The 20,785-nt window shown below is 38.4% G+C and overlaps 1 protein-coding gene across 1 annotated transcript; it reads right to left on the bottom strand.

The window, feature by feature from the left end:
* Nucleotides 1-4,581: 4,581 nt before the first annotated feature.
* Nucleotides 4,582-7,796, bottom strand: nppc (natriuretic peptide C). The gene is made up of 3 exons (XM_006791988.3): nt 7,585-7,796; nt 6,213-6,510; nt 4,582-5,140 (listed from the first exon to the last, which is right to left on the bottom strand). The coding sequence occupies exons 1-2, from the start codon at nt 7,675-7,677 to the stop codon at nt 6,238-6,240; spliced, it is 366 nt and encodes a 121-aa protein (XP_006792051.2). The 5' UTR covers nt 7,678-7,796; the 3' UTR covers nt 4,582-5,140; nt 6,213-6,237.
* Between the last annotated feature and the right edge of the window lie 12,989 nt (nt 7,797-20,785).

Here is a 20,785-nt window from a genome sequence, read left to right as displayed (position 1 = left end):
TTCAAAGTGGGGTATACATAGTAGTTCAGTCCAGTTTTAGTACATGTTTTTCATGTAACTGTATACATTTAAATAAAATTTAAAAAAAATAAATAAAAACCTCTACACAGGTGTTTTCCATGCTCAGAGTTTGCCTTTGCAAGGATGACTACACACAGGAAGGATGTAAGCAATAGATATTTGTTGCCTTTTTGGTAGATGTGTGCATTTAAAATGATAATAATAATATTTAGGCTTTTTTTCCTCAGTGAAGGAACCTCTTTTTAATTGCCATTAAGTTACTTTTACATTGTAGATAATTTTAAATATAAATATTCATACATTGTTTTTCTGTTGCACAATTGAATCCTGGAGCCAACCGGCTAATTCCCAGGGCAACATGAAAAGCACATTTGAGTAATTAACCCTCAACACCACACAGAGGCAGCATTGCATTTAACATCACTCGGTCTTACAGACTAGTCTCAGTGAATTACAGCTACCTTTGATTTGAGAAAGATAATGTAACTTTATTGGTCCCTTCTTCTTTGTAATAATAATGATAATAATGATAATCTAACCATTCTCTTGAACTTCAATATCTTTTGTAGTCAGAAAGCTCACAGAGTCGCCATTGTTCTACCTGTCTACCTGTACAAAATGTTGCATTCTGTCCAACTTTTTCCCCTTTTCTTAGTCTTACTGTGAAATTCTGGACTTGTGATCACAACTGTAGTTGACTGTGTTTAATTATTACAGTCGTCCCACTGTTGGTGGTTTTAAAGCATATCAGTATAACTGAAAAAACTGTTTTGTGTAAAAAAAAAAAACCCCCACAAAAAACAACAACAACAAAAGAAAAAGAGCTACTGAAATTGCCATATTGAAATAACAAAGGTACATACAACTACACAGCAGTGTCTATGCTGAATTTGCAGAATGAATAGGTATGCCTCTTTGCAAAAACCCTCCTGTCACTCTGACTCTTGTTCAATTATTCATTGCTGTCTTTCAGCAACAATCATATGACCCCCTATGAGCAAGTGCTTTGGCAACAGTGGGAAGGAAAAACTCCCTTTTATCAGGAAGAAACCTCCAGTAGAACCAGACTCAAGGAGGGGTGCAATCTGCTGCGACCGGTTGAAGGTAAATGGATGAAGACAGGACAAAGACATGATGTGGAAAAGAGCCAGAGATTAATAATAATTGAATAGAAAGATGTGTTTAAACACAGTGAGTGACAAAGGTGACTGAAGAAGAAACACTCAGTGCATCATGGGAATCCCCCGGCAGCCTCCACCTATTGCAGCATAACTAAGGGAGGATTCAGGGTCACCTGATCCACCTGATATGCTTTATCAAAAGGAAAGTTTGAAGCCTAATCTTAAAAGCAGAGATAGTGTCTGTCTTCCAAATCCAAATTGGAAGCTGAAGAAGGGCCTGAAAGCCGAAGGCTCTGCCTCCCATTCTACTTTTAAATACTCTAGGAACAAAAAGTAAACCAGCAGTCTGAGAGCGAAGAGCCCTAATGGGGTGATATGGTACTAAAAGCGTCACACATGATAGCGTCACACAGTTGTTGCAGCTTGTCAGCATCACATCCGTGATGTGAATTTTCCAATCCATCACATCCCAAATGTGTTCTACTGGGCTGAGATTTGGTGGATGCGCAGACTATCTCAATACGATGAACTCATGTTGAGAAAAACAGATTTGGGTGAGTTGAGCTTTGTGACTCGTTATCCTCTTAGAAGCAACCTTCAGAAGATGGTCATAAAGGAATGCACATGGTCAGCAACAATACACAGGTGGACACAAGGGGCCCAAAGTGTTCCAAGAAAATATCCCTCTCACCATTGCAGCAAGCTGAATCACTGATACAAAGCAGGATGGATGCATGCTTGCATGCCAGATTTTGATCCTAACATCCAAATGATGACCGATCAGACCAGTTTACATTTTTTCAGTCTGCTGTCGTCCATTTTTGTTGAGCCTGTGTGAACTATAGCCTCAGTTTCCTGTTCTCAGCTGACAAGAGTGGCAGCTTTTGCGGTCTTCTGCTGCACATCTTCTTCAAGGTTCAACATGTTGTGCATACTCTTCTGCATACCCTAGTTGTAACAAATGTTTATTGGAGGTACAGTTGCCTTCCTGTCAGCTCAAAACAGTCTCCAATTCTGCTTTGACCCTTGTCATCAAGAAGACATTTTCATCTAGAGAACTGCTGCTCACTGGATGTTTGTTTTTTGTTTTTGTTTTTAGAAACTTCTCTTTAAACCCTAGAAATGGTGTTGAGGGATAACCCCAGCAGATCAACAGTGACTGAAATACTCAGACCTATCTGGCACCGGCAGCCATGTCTCATTCAAAGTCACTTAAACCACCTTTCTTCCTCATTCTGATGCTTACTTTGAATTTCAGCAGAACATCTTTAACATATCTACATGCTTGAATGCACTGAGTTGATGTCATGTCATTGGACCATTAAATTAATTGCTTAATCGTGCAGCTGAACACGTGTGTCTAAATCAGTGGCTGTATTTTAGAATGGTTAAAGATCAAATATAACAACATTGAAACTAGTAAACAAATTCACATGGCAATGTGACCGTGTACGGCTATATGCTGGCCTTTGATGAAAGCTTTTATTAACTGGAAGCTCTGCCACAGAACACACTGAATTTAACACAGCAGTGTTGATATATTTCTTGCTGTTGTTCAGTGTATGTTCTCTTTTGTTGTTGGTGGGTGCAAAAAGCTTTTATCTTTGTTTGACAAGTGTTATAACGACCCCCAAACACTACTTCCATTTTATTATTTTATTCTTTATTTTTTTTTAGACTTATGTGACTCATGTTTCTTGAACACCAGGTACATGAGGTGGGCATGTTGCCTTTGTGTTTTCCAGAGTAGCGTTTACACTTAGTGTGTAGTGTAACAGCTAGGTAGGCAGGCTGTTCTGAACAAGTACTAGATATTACATTCTTTTCTTTTCAGTGAATTAATTGTTGACTTTAATTCGGCTTTAGTTCTATAGCACCGGCCACCTCAAGGCCTGTTTTGTATGTGCGTGTGTTTAAAGTTGTATTACTATGAGTATGACCTTCCTACAGTCAATAATATAGGTTCACAAAAAAGAGACAAGCACATCTAATTTATGATTGTAAATGTGTTTTCACATACACATGTGCTCTCAGTTTGCTTCTGTCAGCTGTACATCTCTCCAGTTTGCAAATCGGTAGCAACCTCAAAGTCAGATGCACACATTCACAACACTCACACTATAAATATCATGTTTCATGGTATTGGAAAGGAAATCCTTGAAAAGACTTTTACATTGACTTCACTGTATTAATTCGCTTGTAAAGTGTTCTCTCTGTATTTTTCTGGCTCTCACCCCCTTTAGTGTAATTACACCATGAAACCTTTGAGCAATGGACCTTTTTACGGTTTCACAACTGAGCACAATTTGTCTTTTTTATGCTTCTTTATTATAATCTGGGTGTGTTTGTTTTCCTTTTTAATATCGCACATATATGGGCTTTTCTCTATATGCTTGTTGTCTTGTTTTAAGCCTTTTAGTTTGGAAACTACGAGATAAAAAAAGCCATTTTGCTTATATATCATCTTCATATAATGTTAAAGTATGTTATTCCTGCAACAGTTTGGCTGTCTGTGCAGGATGTATCCTGTTCCCTCCTCCCTATGATGAATTGGAGAAGCATAAGAGAATGGATGGATGGATAATTATAAGGTGATTTTACTGCTTATTTTAAATAATATTGCTCTTAAATTTACCAACTGGTAACTGGATGTAATGTGTGGAAGAATTAGAGGAACATTAGGAGGAAGTGGCTTCCTATCATCTTTTTAATTAGTGGTCAACATGATGGGTTATTTGGGGATTACAGCGTTATTGCCTGAATTCTAAAGATCGCTTTAAGTCAAAATGTAAGTTTTCAGTGTTTTCTTCTATTTGTGCATCAAATTTGTGCAAGAGCTTTCTACAGTGTGGGTACAATCATGCCAGGTTGAATGCAGGAGTATAGATGCAGCACCCAACAAATCCTTATTGTTTCATATAAACATGTTATCTGATAACACAGAGTTTCAGATATTTGCTAATGTTTGAAACATTTTTTTCAAAATCCAAGCAGGATAAAATCTTTAGTAAATGTTAAACTCTGGCTCTCTGTACCAAAGTGTGCCTTTTGTAACACCAACCCAACCGGCTACAGCAGATGGCTGCCCCTCCTTGAGCCTGGTTCTGGAGATTTCTTCCTATTAAAAGGGAGTTTTTTCTTCCCACCATCAACAAGGGCTTGCTCAAAGGGGGTCGAATGATTGCTTGGTTTTTCTTTTCTTTCTAATATTGTAGGGTCTTTACAGCATAAGCCACTTCGAGGTCACTGTTTTATGTGAATTGGTGCCATAGAAATGAAACTGAATTGAACTGAATAAAAATGAATGGCGCTCCATCTAACAGCAGGGCAGTCTTTGTTTCTCTTCTGACAAAACCTCCAGAAGCCAGGCAGAAAATGCTCACAAACTAGAATTGACTAGTTTCACGGAACACACAAAGACACACAGATCAAAGGTGTAAGTGCACATGGAATGTTCGTTTTATCGTTTTCGAAAACATTTACAATTATTTGAGACAAATGGGGGGAAAAAAAAGGCAACAAACAGAACTGACCTACAGTTTGCATCCATTTCCAAAATGTTACATAAATAAAATCCATATTTATAAATATCTCTTTTTTTTATAAACATATAAATAGATTTTAAACATAAATACATTTATGCAGGGAACGATGAAGTACATGAATGTACAGCAGCAGCAGCAACAATATACAGCTTTGCGGTATGTAGTTTTTTTTACACCATTGTCCGCCATGTTGTACTACCCATCTGTGTTTGTATCTGTTGACCATGTTGGATGTTATACATATATGTACTGTATATATGTATATATACCTGCATATTTATTGTATATATATATCTATATTAGGATTTTGTAGTATTGTCATCCAAGTCTTTGTTTATGCTGGTCATGGTGACTTTCGTACCATAGAACAATCATGATGAGTTTTTCTTTATTTTCCCCTTCTGGTAAGAACAAACTCAACTTTTGTCATCCAAACAAACACGTCGTCCAGATCTAGAAAAAGAGAGGAAGAGGAAAAGCAAAAGGTTAGACAGAGTCTTTCAAGGTCAGCCTCATAAACACATGTTCATTTATTCAATCTTTTGTTAACGTAATGCACGTATCAGTCAGGGAATCTCCAAATTTACTTGTTGGTTCTTTACTCATTAACTTACTTCTCATCTAACCACTTTACTTTAGATTAACTCACTCGTATGGTGTTAACCAATGAAAAACACACTCACCCATTGTTAGTCACTAACACTCCCCCATAGGGATGTCAGAGTTTACCATAAAATCGAAAAAAGGCGTGAAGCCTCAGGACTAATCGTGTGTCACTTAGATTCCCCAGAACTTAATTAACCCACACAGCCCCCTTTTCAGTTTATGTTAAAAACACTTAGTGAAACAAATGCGTTTCCAAGAAACATCCTGACAACCAAATATGTGTGTGAATGTGTCTCTGCAACCCCACTTCCGTCCTCGATATCTCCCTGCCCTTTTTCTTAAATGTGATATATTGTTCTTGTGTTATAGAAGCAGATGGGATCATTCATAATGATGTGCACAGATACAAGAGTGGACTTCCTAAATGCTCACTGGTTTCTTTCCCATACATCAGCTTAAGTGGGCTATCCACTTAAACTGATGACTAAGACTATCCTGTTCTAGGAGGTAACGCTACAAGGTTTAGGCTTGATTATTTCCCTAGATTGAATATTTCTAAGTCAAAGGCAGTTAGTGAACCACAATATTTTCCATGTAGCTGAACCATGCAATGCTGCATACATGTGTCTTATGTATATGACAGATAATCCTGTAAAATCATCATTTAACTGCGAGGAATACCAACAGGAAATTATAATAAATACAATATTAAAAAAATAGATTATTAGGCCCATTTAATTAACTAGGCCATTCTTTTTTAAAATCCCTGATTGTAATTTGTCTCCGTCTTATCTTTCAGCATTCATTCTTTCATTTCATTTCACCCTGTTGCTTTTGGGCTCTGTTTACATGTCACTGTTTGCTGCTACAGTTAATGTTGCATAATGTTAAAGTGGGACAGATATGAGCGACCACTCACCATTCATTGCAGCGCTGCTCCAACCCTAGCATCCCATGCCGCTGATGGTGCCTATCCTGTCCATCTTGTGTCCGAAGCAGCCACTCCGTGACGAGGAGCCAGCCTTCTTGCTTCCCGATTTGTGTTTCCTGTTTGGGGGTTGATCGTTGAGCAGACGAGCCCACATGCCTCTGGCCCGGGTGTCCACCCGTAAATCGCGCAGTAACCGTATCCGAGTGCGCACAGCGTCGAGCCGTCTCTCTCTCTCCTCCGACTCCAGAAACTCCGTCAGCTCCTCGCCCAGCAAACTTCTAAGAGACTGAAAGATAAGAAAATAAATAAACAATCTCTCCCTCAGGCAAATACATTGTGCAAAGACAAATGCTTTTGATGAAAGTGAAATCTATGGTTTGTGCCCGTTTCAACAGAGCAGTCATTATATGCTAAATGTTTGAGGTAAACCTCAGCTTGGCATATATCCTAACGCTTTCACAAACGTAATGGCCGGGAGGGGGGGACGCGTTGGCATTTTTCTCACAGCACGGCACTCAAGAATCCATTAACTTGTATCATCTAACCAAAAACAACTTTGGAAAAGATCCACGAGAGGCTCCAGTCATGAGTTTCAAACCTCGAAGGAAACCCCTGAAGAAGGGTGCAGTACTTCTGTTTTATTAAGTTACCGACTCTGACACCTCGCTCTCAAAGTGAAGAAAAAAAATAAACAAACTTAAAACAGGTGCCTGTAGCTTACTTATCTGTTCGTAAAGTAGACTGTAACGAAGACCTCCAACATTCCAAATTTTACTGAGCTTAGCAAATAATTACAACATTATTTCAAACAAGTATTTTTTAAAGGGTCAGCTTTATTCATTCCGGCCAATTCTATGCGTAATTGCGATTTTACGCACAATTTTGTTTTGGTTTGGTAAATCGTATTTTGAGAACAATTAATAAATACATAAAATTCCAAAAATGATGTTGATAGTCAGTATCATAGCTTTTCAGAGTTATTGTAAACTAAGAATTTTAATGTTTTCCCCATATGTGGTTTCATTTAAAAAATCGCACATGGGCGATTTAAAGTCTAAAAATATCAAAGGGATGCTCGGAAACAAACTTTCACCGGCTGTTTCGGTTGCATGTCACTGAACATGCCGTCTGTTTGTAAATAAAGTGCAAGTGGACAGGGGTGTTACACTCTGAGTGTGGAAAAACAAGCTTAACAAGAACCAAATTGTGAAATATGATGCGCAAAGCTACTGTCCTGGAGGACCTGTGCCACAGAACAGCTGCTGCTGCTTATTCAGTATTCAGCTTCCAGCAGCTTCAGTCCAAACCAATCAAAAGGTTCTCCTGGTCAGTAATAACAATACAAGTGACTTTTTCTTACCTTCTGCTGCGCTTGAGTTAAAGGTTTTGCCCCCATCCTCACTGAAAGTAAGGTGACCATAAGTCCACACGCTACAAAGTATGACAAGTTCATTTTGACAAGTCTAGCAGTTGTTCGGGGATTCCTCTGCGCTGCAGTTCAGATCGAAGGACGTTAGCTTCAGCCAATCAGCTTCTAAACACAAGGAGAGTCCGTTTTTTACTCCAAAGCTCCTCAAGTGCTTCTCTAACTCTGTGTATTAATCCTCGCCGCTTTATAGCCAGCCCATGGTGATGTCATGAAAACCTGCGTAATGGTTCTCCTTCCTCGCCTATTCACTGTTTTTTGTACCTGCCTCTAAGCACGTCATGCCAGGGATTAATTAAATGCAAATGACACAAGCTCCGGTCATCGCTGTGTTAGAGAAAATGATATAGGCTATAAGCTATCAAAAGGCACAGACTTTAAGCTTTTAGACCTCTGGCTGAGATGCAACAGCTGAAACCAAAGGTGGTTTCAAAGGCTGCGCGTCAAGAGCTGAAGAGCGACTTTGGCAGTGAAATGAATTCTAGGATGCCAACCGTCTGTGCTGCGGAACATCTTAAAAAGACATACAATATGCTGCGCGTGGATGACATATCCTGTTTTCTTTAAGCGAAAATTCAGAGTCTGCTGCTGGAATTAAAGGAATTAGGTCATTTTTTAGATACCTTCCAGAAATTCAAATGTGATTTTCTTCATCTAATCACTTTTTTGGAAGGCACAAAGCGGAATTTTACCAGAAATAATGTGATGTGTTACTGCGCCACTCAAGCCCCGCGTTTTTCATTTATTTTTTTAAAGGGTAAAACCTATTATTATTATTATTATTATTATTATTATTATTATTATTATTATTATACAGAGGAATGCAAACATACAGAGATGGAATTATTAAGCAACCCAGTTTAAGTCATTTGCTCGACGTTATTTACATCAGAGCATGACATCAGCTAAGGGGGATTCACACCGAAAAAACTTCAGACGGTTCACGCTGATTCATAAAAAAAAACAGAGAGACTCATTATAAGTCATGTCATGTGTCTGGGTGTAAATGGCAATTCCCCATAAACCTTTTAATTAGATGTTTTTGTGTTTCATGGCGGTATCTTACAGTTAGTTTTCTGTCTTTAGATCAGGTAGTCCACTTACAGAGAAGAATCTCAGAACTACTGTGGCTACTCCGACACACACTGGATGTGTGGGGCTGTTCAGACAGTCACCCCCAACTCAGAAAGGAGGCACAGACATGAACCCTAAGCAATGATTACCACACCAGTGTCCAGCAATTACTTATGCTGTTATACTGTTCTTGAATCAAAGTTAGCATGTCACTAAGAAAAGCTGCTGCTTTCTTAAATTTTAGCCTGTGAGTCTGCAGAGTGCCGTCAATATGCAGGATATTAAACCAGCGATGCTTCTATAAACCAGGAGGAGGGTGACTCTGCACAAATGAGTGAAACTGTACAGAAGTCAATATGTCTATACTTACTTTAGGCTTAAGAATTGGCATTAGCTGCTGACTCCAACCAATGAGTGACGATGGGTTTTCATACAGACTATGTTACTTTACCACAAGTCCAGAGAAGAACAGTTGAATGGGTGTCGGTATAAAATCTAGTGTAAGAAAAAGCCTTTATGGCTCGCAGCCTTTCAACCCCTCTTACTGGTTTAGAGAATGCCAATCAACAAAGAGCACTCTCAAGCTATATACTTCTATACATCATATCTATAAATGAATGCTTGTTCATTTTTAAAGTGTTACAAGTAAGTCTTACCGGAAAAAACTACTGTAGCACTAAAATGTGTAACAAATTTAGCTTTAATCTGCAGCTGGGGATTATTTTTTTTTAACATATAAATGAATGTAGTTGTATTTAAGCAATTTGCACCAGGTTTGTCTACTTTTGGCAGAAAACCAGAGTTTTTAATTTAGTGTCCAGCACTGCTGCACCTGTTTTATGTCAACCAGTAATGACTGGTTTGCCAGAACTGAATAAAGGAGATGGCTATAGGGGCTGGGAATATGGTGGAAACACCTTGGAAGTGTCCAAGAAAAGTTTCTGATGCTCAGGATTTTTAAAAAAGGAACTCTGTGAGAGAGTGACCCTTCTGTAGAAGTGTGACACATGCATGAGTTGCTTCACTTCCAGGGTTGAGAGAGTAGTTTCTTGTTAAATCTTAAAGTTTGACCATACATGTTTCAAACAGTTTAAACCAAGAAAGTTCAACTTTAAAGAAGCGTTTTTGATACTGCAAACAGCCTGACATTGATTTATAGTTGCCTAACACTTGTAAGCTCACCCACGGTTGGTTACATATGCCGTGTGACCTGCTTTAAGATATACATAGAACTGTCACTATTAATTGGTGATATGCAGTTAGAACAATGATGATCTAAAAATGTTTTAAAATAAGTTCCAATCAATCACTAAACAACTTAAACGGCATGTTGTCAAGGGAAGTTTAAGCTAAAAAGTCACCTCACTGAGAATAATTTACCTATTTAAAGAATATGCGCACATTTTGAGACAATACAAAAATTCTTGTGAAACAAAAGATACTTTTTGCAGTGTGGAGTGTTTCTGGAGCAGTCGAGGCCCCACATAGTGGAGCAGAAATCTCAGGCAGCACCATCTGTTTTGGAACACAGAGTGGCAGTATTTGCTATGCCGAAAAGCGAATACCGCTCAAAGTCACATGTTACTGGATCAATACTATACTGTAAAACTAAGTCATTAATCAGCAGATCGTCAGCATTTGAAAGTCCTATAAAGGCTTTTTAGAGCAGATTTGGCATATGGAAAGTGTATACCTGCATTTTTTTGCAGAACATATGTCATATTTTTTGTAGCAGTGGTGGCATACCTGCCAAAAAATGTCAATCAGAACGTGTGTTGGATTTGCATTGAATCATGCAGCAAAAACGATGTTTGGATGGCAGCCAGCAGCAGTGTCATCATTAGGTGTCCATGTTTCAACCTTTGCTGAATACTCTGCTTTCTTTTTGGTTGCACACCATAAAAAATGATCGTTAATAATAATAATCACTTATGGTGTGTGTTAAAGATTATGACATTGAAGGCTAAATAAAATACTGTGTGTATAATTAGACAACATTACTCTGATAAAGCATATAAAGTATATGGTTTTTCCCTATGAACTCATAAAACAGAGATGATGATCAACTGAAGAGATGAACAAGATGACTGGCTAGTGATATATGATGTAATAACAGAGCAACATGCATCCAGACTTTGCTTCTCTTCAAAGACAAGACACAAACATTACAATGTCACATTTTTCTTCAGTCTAACAAACGTACTACACTCATCACTGTCGCTACATGCAGAAGTTCTCTTAATTGCTTGAAATGAAAGCAATGGACTTGTTTTGGCTATATAAAGCTATAAAAAGAAAAATATAATGAAAGTTTTTATAGGACTCTGAAGTCGGAGCAGTGCAAAAAATTAAAATAAATAAAAATTAAAAAACAAGAGCTAAATATCGGACTCTGTAGACTTCAAGTTCACGATAGTACAATTAGAAAAAGAGTAGAGACAAGTTTGGAAGAGCTGATGGGAGAACACTTCTTCTCTCTAAAAGGCACATGCCAGCACAGCTTAGGTTTGCAAAGTTGCATCTGAACAAACCACAAGACTTCAGGAACAATGTCTTTTGGACAGATGAGACCAAAGTGCAGATGTCTGACCATAATGCACAGCATCACACTTGGCAGCTCACAGCATATCAACACAAAAGCCTTATACCAACTGTCAAGCATGGTGGTGAAGGGGTGCCCAAATGTGGGAGTTGGGCACCTTGGAGTCATTAGAGTCGAGCTCCTCTGTATACCAAAGTGTTCTAATCATAAGTGATGCCATCTGTTTGACAGCTAAGGCTTGGGCCAAATTGGGGTTTGGAACAGGACAATGATCCCAAGCACAGCAGCAAATCTACAACAGAATGGCTCAAAAAGAAAGGAATCAGGTTGAGGTTTGGACTTTGCCATGGTCAAAATCCAGACCTCAACCTGATTGAGATGCTGCGGCGAGACCTTAAGAGACCTGTGCATAAATGAATCCCAAAAAAACCTAAATGAACGAATGTAATGTTGTAAAGAAGAGTGAGACAAAAACACTTCCACAAAAATGTAAAAGGCTGATAAAGACATACAGAAAACCTCTGTTCCTTAAGTTATTGTTGCTGAAGGTGGTTCTACAAGTTATTAAAATTACAGGTTGTTCTTAGTTTTGGGATAACTTTATTTTTCACAGAAAAAAATCGTAACACAAATGATCCAATGCAAATATATGGATAAATGACTCATGAGTTTAATCTAATACTGCGCTCGAGGGTGATCTGACTGTGATATTTTCACTGAATCTCTGGTAAGGTTTTCTTTAAAGTGATCTTCAATTTTAACCAAAAGCTCCTGTGCTGACATTATATTTACTTTCTGAAATGACAGTAATAAAATCTGCCGGAGTAAGGTAAGCTGTGGTGATGATAAATAGCTCTTAATTTTGCCTCAATCAGCCCAACTTGGCCCTACCTCTCTCCAGCACTGGATCCCCACAGGGCTGTGTTCTCAGCCCACCACTGAATGCCCTGCACACCTGTGAGTCAAAAAATAACCTGAAGCTGAACATCCTTAAAACAAAAGAGCCCCTCTTATTATAAACTGAGAACAGTTGGAATCTGTCTACACCTTCAGGTTTCTGGGCACCCACCTACTGCCTGGTGTTTGGTAGGCAGGGGCCACACCTGAGAACAGGAAGGCTGTGTAGAGGGTTGTTAACACCACCCCTGGAGGCCACTGCCAGATCCTGCTGTATCAGGAAAACCTGTGTCATCACAGGTCACCCCTTGTACCCTGCCCAAAAGTTGTTTTACTGCTGGTCCATGTTGAATAAAATAAGTTAGTAAGAGTAACAGAAAAAAATGTAGATGAAATTTGTCATCACAACATTTGTACTCATGTAGTCCAAAAACAAACTAAAAGAGTTGAAGGTTGTTCCTTTCTTATAAAAAGAAATGTTGAAATAAAGAAGGCTTTTTAAATCATCAACAGGATGTACTTGTCTGACATGAGTCATACTGTTACATCTGAACTTTTATTGCTAGTTTTTTTTGTTTTCGTTTTTTTCACAGTGTTGATGGCATTTACATTGAAACATGTTACTCTTTAGTGCAAAAAATAATTTAAGCTGAAAATAATCATCACAGGTGTATCACATCACATTGCATATGTGATGTAAAATATGTTTTTAGCAGCTATTGAGGTAAGGTAACTGCAGTAAAGATGTTCAATTGCATGGAAAACTATTTTACTAATCCGCTTTTACAACAGCAATATGGAGCAGCTGAACTCCGCTGACCTTGTGTCCATGATGACATCTTTGGGTTTCGCAAAACATTTTTCACTGATTGCTAATCCCTTTATTTTGAATTTTAACAAGTGTATGACACATTCTTTCTTCGTGTCGCAAGTGTTGTGTCACAAGTTTGCCTTTTTTTGTACAGTTTAACAATGTTACACACTTTTCCCAATGACATCACATGGGTTACTGAGAGCACCTATTTTGCTGTGTCCTTTTGTACTTCCCCCTTTTTCTCCCTGCCTTTCCCACAAACTCTTATCCGCTCAATTTTCAGTAAATTTTTAAGCTTTGATGTGGCTGAATGAAAATGAAGCAGCCTAACTTACTTGCACCAGGAAGCTATGCAAACGTATGGAGAGACCATGTGTTGCAGTAGCCGTTGCACTGGGTGTCTATGGGAGGGTTGAGTGTCTTGATTCCTCCTCTGGGTTTATGTAAGACAAACTACAAGGCTGTTATGGTCCTATAAATAACAGTTTTATTGCGTGTGGAATTTTAATGCTTTTTACACAAGTGCTCTGAAGCCTTTTGCATGTGCCAACAAACACGCTTGCCTTTATTGGCAACACAGGGCTACTTGACTAACGTACACAAAATGCGTACGATGACTGTGTAAACACACATGTTTTGGAATGAACTAGTTTTAGAGGAGGTAGGGTCTCCTGTCACCTGGCTTGATGTTTTTGATATTATAGGGGTATGTACTAATTTCAGAAATGTTAACACTCGTTTTACTGTGGAGCACACTCACTAGTGCATCATCATAAATATCTGAATACTGTGAAAAAAGTAAATTTTTGTACTTTAGTACAAGTAAAGTGTAAAGTGACTATAGCCTATAGCTCATCAAATCAGAAATCCAGTTTCTCAAATCATTAGAGTAAAAATATCCATCTGTAATGATCAAAAGTGTGTTAATTTATATACTCAATTTAGAATTTATATACTAATATGCAAAATACTCCATCAGTGCGTCGTGGCATGCAGGTGATCAGGTTGCTTTCTTAGCCTTCAGTTCGTCTGTATTTTTGGGTCGGGTGTTTATTGTCTTCTTCTTGACAGTTTGTGGGGTTTGGGTCGCATGGATTGGCTGGCTGGTCAGTCATAGTAGTAGCATGATCAGCCAAGCATTTGGGAGTATTGGCACTGTGGGCAGGTGATGAATTCTGCTGGGAAAGGAAGTCAGCATCTCCATTAAAGCTTGTCAGCATGAAGTACTCCTAGATGACAGCTGATGACACCGGCAGATGACATGGCACCCAAATCATCATAGCCTGATGATGATGACAGCCTCTGTACTTAAACTTGAAACTCTTTTGTTTGATAAAACTCATATTTGTGGCTGGATCAGGTGAATTTGCTGCATGGAATATGTTTTTAGTCCTGATATTTTTGTGGAAATCTTATAACCTAAATAAAAATGTAAAAATGCACCCTTAGCAGTCACATCAACATGCACATTATATGTCCCAACCAAAGACAAACTTTTTGTAAGCTAATGCAGGTGTCACAGCGTGTGAGATGAGTTTCCCTGAGAATGGTGGAAGCCCTCCATCATATTGTGTAATGCTGTTCATGCATGAAGCCAAACACAAGGCATAAAGAAACCACAAGTGGAATACAGTCATATGAACAATAGAGTTTTATTGCCTATTCCAAAGCATGCACTTGTGCTTTTACTTTATTGCAATTCCATAACAAAAATATACTGATGTGTTTTGAGCAGACATTGAGGTGACTAATAGGGGAAAAAATTTCAGTCACTTCAGATTCAGATTTAGCATCTTGCGATATCACAGGGGAGCCACCGTGGCATTATTAATTTAGATTTTCGCTCAATTCCAAGCATTCCTAAGAGACACAGGTCAAGTTCCTTGTGAAGGTTTAAATGCAGAAATAGTGCCGTTCTTGTAACAGAATGACGCTGCCAGCCATTTGGCCTACTATTCGTATATTTAAGTTGTGTGCCAAAAATACTGTGTGTAATTTTTTGCTCTCATGGCATATTGCCTCAGTCAGAAAAACATTCCAATCTGGAGGCAAGAAGACAGAACATATGAAAATGCTCTTAGGTCAAAAGCTATTCTTACCCAGATTTTTGTTTTCTGGACCACAAAAGATGCCGTCTGGGTTTTAATTTACTGGGTTTGTGTTTAGCCGTTGAAAGGTCTGTAAATGGACATGCACAAATTGCTAACATGGCCAGATACTGAGCCAATGATTTCAGCGTGGAAAGATGTAAATGCTCATGGCATCGTGTTATAAGTGGCTACAATCATAATTCATTAATTATTCATGTTTTATAATCCTCTGATTATTATTAATGCCATCGCCAAGGTTACTATTACCATTAAAACCATAAAAGTGAATAATATACAGGCTGTTGGAGAAGCATTTATTCCAGTGTTCACAGCATTACCACACATACTTGGTGGCGGACATGTTATTTCAAAGCTCTGGTGTGTCACTTTTTCAAACCATGTGGAAAAATACGTGTTTGGGGTTTGGGTTGCACAAGCTGCGACAAAACCACATGGAAACAGGGCATTTTAAAACAGATATATAATCTTGGCTCGACGTTACAATTTTTTTGCTCGACTGTAAATGGACTTGCCTATTGCCAGACAAATGCCACTGCACAAAAACACTGTTTCCCTAATTAATTTTTTTTTATTCGAGACCAATATTTCCCCAATATCTCATTTATTAGTGATTGCTTTTAAAACTTATAGTGAGTCATGAGGAATGTGGTTTTTAAAGCATTAACAGCCGTGTTTTTTTCTTAACCCAACAGAACATGTTGCTGCAGTGCTCCACCACACCATCCAGTCATTTTCAGAACTGCTTATCAGGGTCACAGGTGGGGCTAGAACCTATCGAAGCTGTCACAGGACAAAGAGAGGCCACCTTATTGAAGGGCTGCAGCTTAATACAAACGAAAGGGTGCAAGCAGCGCACACACATTAGCATCATTATGTTGCTTAAGCAAAATAACTGCTGCTTACACCATTAGTAAGTGCTACACACTTCTGGAAACATCCTAGAATACTGATTGTCTAAACTTTCAAAATAAAATGTCCAGGTGAAACATCAACCACAAAATCCAGTGCTTTGTTAACAAAAATCCAATTTACAAGCCATTATTTGTTTTTGTGCAGTAATGTGTTAGATCCATCTGTGTGCTGCCTACCTTGATGATTTTAGTGGAATTAAAGAAAGGGAATCTTTAAAATATCTATCAGTAATATAAACTTTGGACTGATTGTTCAACACTGCTCACTTGATGACAAAAAAAGGACCAAAAAAAAGTGTTGAACTCACGTACAACTAAAAACAAACAACAAAATAAATATATCAATTATTCTAAAAGGCCGTAACACATCCCTGGGGTGATGTCACCGAACATCAGCTAAATTAAATCCACATCTGCAGAAGCTTCACGTGAGATCACTACTTTACTCTACTTGAAAAACAACAAGGAATGTGTTTTGGGATAACCACAAAGGAAATTCAAAGGCTTGGAAAAACATTTTACGACATCTAGAGGATGTTTTTTACCACTTTAAATGATTTGTCAAAGACTCTCAAACTGCACAATTTGCCAGTGATTTCACAGGATAATAGAATGACAGGTATGCTCATAAACTGATGTAAGAATAAACAAAAGTTGACCTAAAAATTTGAAGTTTTACTTTATTAAAGTTAGAATTCAGACTTTTGCTCCCTATTCAGCGGCCATAATTCTCCTCCATAATGTTCAGATGTATAGGAATGTGCAGAAATTACTTAATGGCCATTTTCAAAGCCATAGGTCAATGAACAGGTGTCAATGGGATAAATAAAGCCTATGTAAATAAAGGTTGAATAAAATAAGAAAATGAGTATAAAAGCCTATCAGACTCCATAAAAGCTTTCACAAACCATTCTGTCCTCTGTTTTAAAAATGCTAGGGCAACAGTAGAATAACCTCATTAGTGTCTAAAGGGAAATCTACAGAAAAGATTAGCATTTATATTTGATTATTGTGCCAGTCCTATTATTAATAATGCATTTGCTGAGATGTTAAAGGCTTCTGCGTAAACTTGGCCCAAAACGACGCTGTAATTATTTCAATTTGCAAAATGAACTTCGAAAACTAGTAATTTGCTCTTTTACGGTGTTTATTAAAAAATTAAATACTGAAAGTCTTACGTCAATCCCAGTTTAACGTAAGAAGCTCAGACAGTGTTTTCACTGATTTCAGCCGGTCCAGAATCTGGCAGCTGGTTTAATTACCTATCGGTGGCCATTTTGGCATACATATCCTTAAACAATAACCTAAGCTTTGTGGCTGCTACAGAGAACAACACTTGTGTATGATGGAGTCTTAAAAAAGCTGAGGGATCAAGTATGTGGATTGCTGATGTATAACTTGGGTGTGCTGATCAGTATCCACAAACTGAGTGAAAAGCATTTACTTAAGACCTGCAGATAAAACGGGCATTAGCATAGATTACCTTGCGGTAGCCCCCGATACAGCTGGATTTCATGGGTTTCGCAGAGATTTATCAGTATGGATTTTCCTTGTTATATGCTGTAAAAAATTACATATTTCTTGTAAGTCCTCAGTTCTCAGATATATGTTCTCTGTACAAATATGTCAAAAGCCAAAGAGCTTGTTTTTGCTTTTCATCGATCATACCACTGAACTTCTTTCCATGTTAAGGTAGATTGCCAGATTCCAGTGAAAAACTCAGCAGGAAAAGTGAGAGAATGTTCCGGCTGACTGGAAATGGGGTGCCATTATGGCTTTGCTTTTCACTGAAACCTGCATTTACAAGTCTAACTGCAGCTTGGAGCTGTTATAGCCACTTGCACACCAGACCAATTTCAAACCAGATGAAACATTTGACAAGTGACGTGGTGACCATGTGAGGTCCAGCCCAAGTCAGACAAACCAAAGCCAGTCTGGCAGTGGGGTTTTCAAAATAACCTTCGCTCCTACCTTTCATGTGTCGTCCATTCAGTTGGTGATCTCTGACGTCAAGTTAGATAGACCTGCGCAGAGGCCACACAAGTCTATAATGAGAAATATAATGTAGATCAAAATACAGGCTCTTTATATTTACAGTATGTGTCTGATTTGCATCTAGAGTGACTTCTGTGTTCTTTGGAAGAGTAAGTGTGAATGCCTTGGTGAACGCAACACATTCAGTGTGTTTAGGAGTCTGGATCTGGCTTATAAACTTGCTTTGCCTCACTGTTCATTTAAAGTGCATATGTATGACCTGCTAGATATAATCTTGTTTGATCTTGTATATTTTATTTAATTACATGACCGACCCTTGAATGACTGTATACTGCTGAAAAGAGAAGGCAGCGAGGTCTGCGATCCTTATCCATCAAGAGAAAGCTGTTGGCCAAAGACCTGAGAAAAAGTTCCTACTCTGACGGCAGTTAACTTTACAGTCAGGAGCTAATTCAATAAAGATCTTTTTCATCCAGTACTCTATAGCTGAGCCTAAAATGAGAGCAGATAGGAAGACAGTAACCCAAGAGCTGGGAAAGGGTGTCTGACCTGCCACATTAAAGGCATACTCAGACTGCCGTCAAACAGTGTTAAACAATCTTCTCTCAACCCCTGGTCATGTACTAGACTGGCCATGAGTGAGTTGCGCCGTGACCTCTGGATACCCTTTTCCTCTGTATTAAAAGTCAAACACAGTTTTGAACATTATGTCTGACTGGAACTGAATCATCCGTTTTTCCATATCCAGATTAGCCATAAGCACTATATATGTTAAAAATCCCAAGAATTATAATTAAACCCCCAAAATCAATAAGTAGAATCAAAGCACTTGCAAGTAAAGTTACAACATATTTAATGTTGCATAGCACCAGAAAAAAAATGACTTATTTCAGTGACCGAAATACAACACGGTCGACTTTACTAAACTGAGGTTTTGGTAATTAATAGCTGATCCAGAAGCAAAGGCATTTGAAGGTCACTGAATTCATATTGCTAATTTATAAAGTTTCTTTCTCAATTCAACAGTAGTTAAACAATTTTTTTACAGGCAAATTATCTCCTGAACAGAGGTCAGGGATCTGTTATATGAAAATGTGATAGAAATGCTTATATATATTCCAAATATTGTCCCACTTGCTTATTCTCAGCCGATTCGACATGTGGCCTTCTTGTTTTTAGACAGCTGACAATGAATGAGCTAAACAACAGCAACAGCTGGTTATAAGTTAACGTTATGCCAGCTAATGTTAGGCTTGAGTAATGTTCCCTTTAAGCTGCACGCGTGCGCAATTGCGCACTGCTGGCACGGTCTCTGCGCACAGAAAATCTACGCAGCTAATCAACGACGCTGACAGGCTCTGACAGCGTCCTTATGTGCCGACACCTGTGTTTTAGCTAGCAAAGCGGCGTGGCTGATGTGGAGTGAAGCCACGTTAATGACAACGTGTACAACCATTGGAGATGTGAGCAGGACAGACGGAAAAAGTGTGGACTTTACACCAGTTTTTCAATTGTGTTGATAGGCCACGTAAAACCAGAGTTATGATAAAAAATATCTGCAATGTTTGGTTATCTTCCTGAAGAAACGGTAAAAACAGCGTTTTATAAGGAAAACGCTCGAAAGCACTCTCCACTCTCCGCCTGTGAGCAAAACCAAAACCAAAAAAAACCCCCACCCTTTTCTATTGGTCAAAAAATGTACCATGTAGACCAATCAAAAATGATATGGCAACATGGCATTTAGTTGTTTAGGGAGGAGGAAGTTTTAGGAGTGAAGGCGGTGTTTTGAGATGTGAGAGATTTGCGACGTTTAGCGCAAATCTTGTGTAGTTAGTGTGTAGTGTAGTCAATAGTTTTGTTGTGTGTGTCAGAACAATGAGGCGACCGCTGAATGTTACAGGTGTTACAGGAGTGATACATCTCCTGTTGTCAGGCCTGCAGGTATCAGGCTGTTGTTCTCCTTTATCTCATAGTGGACAGAAATTATTTTTGGAGTGGCACAAATAATTTGTGTGGCATCAAATTTGATGGAGAACAGCTGATTGTTCTGTAAATAGTTTTAAATGTTTATTTAAAAAAAACAACAACCTTGGTTGCATTTTTAGGTAAACAGCTGCAAAAAACTTTGTTGTTTGCATAACTAACTTTTTTGAAGAAGTAACTATATAATTAAATGTCCAACATTGGTCATTATATACTGTATTTCGCAGACAGAGAGTTACAGACTCTCTCCCAGACCACAGACTCATAATACAAGTCAGAGCTTTATAACAACAAAAAAAGAAAGTTGTGTTTTCAAAATTGGAGTTCAAGTTATTTTTACTTCCAACAATTTTAACATACTACACAGGTCATGAACAGGATTTTTTTTAAATTTTCATTGTAAGTGGGCTAAAGCAGTTAATTAAAAGTAGTCTAACATAAATGTAAATGCTGTAATTTGCTTATTTTAATAAACCGTGTAACTTGGATGGATTCGATGCTGGCGTGACGACAGTGCACACGTCTGCTGTTGCTCACAGTGGTCCAAGGGAGTGTGTTGTGCGTTCGCTCAGACACATGAAAAATTAGAGGAAACATTGGGCTTGAGTGTCCTAAAAAAACGCATTACTTTCCCCATGATAAACAGGTTGATCACTATCTCATATTGTGTGAGAGTTTATCAAGTGTTTATTAAATGTTAGATTCCCTTCAAAGAAAGTTGCACTAAAGCCAGCTAACAGCAGCAAAATCAGCAGCTAACAGAGGCTAACAGCAGCTAACAGTGACAGAAACAGCAGCCCTTACCGAC

This window comes from Neolamprologus brichardi, chromosome 15 (genome assembly GCF_056152115.1).
Source record: "Neolamprologus brichardi isolate AB-2024 chromosome 15, ASM5615211v1, whole genome shotgun sequence".
In the NCBI taxonomy this organism is placed as follows: Eukaryota; Metazoa; Chordata; class Actinopteri; order Cichliformes; family Cichlidae; genus Neolamprologus; species Neolamprologus brichardi.
This window is presented reverse-complemented; position numbering and strand designations above follow the sequence as displayed.

Excerpts from the sequence above, each read along its gene's own strand:
- nppc (XM_006791988.3), bottom strand. The coding sequence starts at position 7,677 with ATGAACTTGTCATACTTTGTAGCGTGTGGACTTATGGTCACCTTACTT. Across the intron at positions 6,511-7,584 it reads TAACTCAAGCGCAGCAGAAG|TCTCTTAGAAGTTTGCTGGG; the intron begins GTAAGAAAAAGT and ends CTTATCTTTCAG.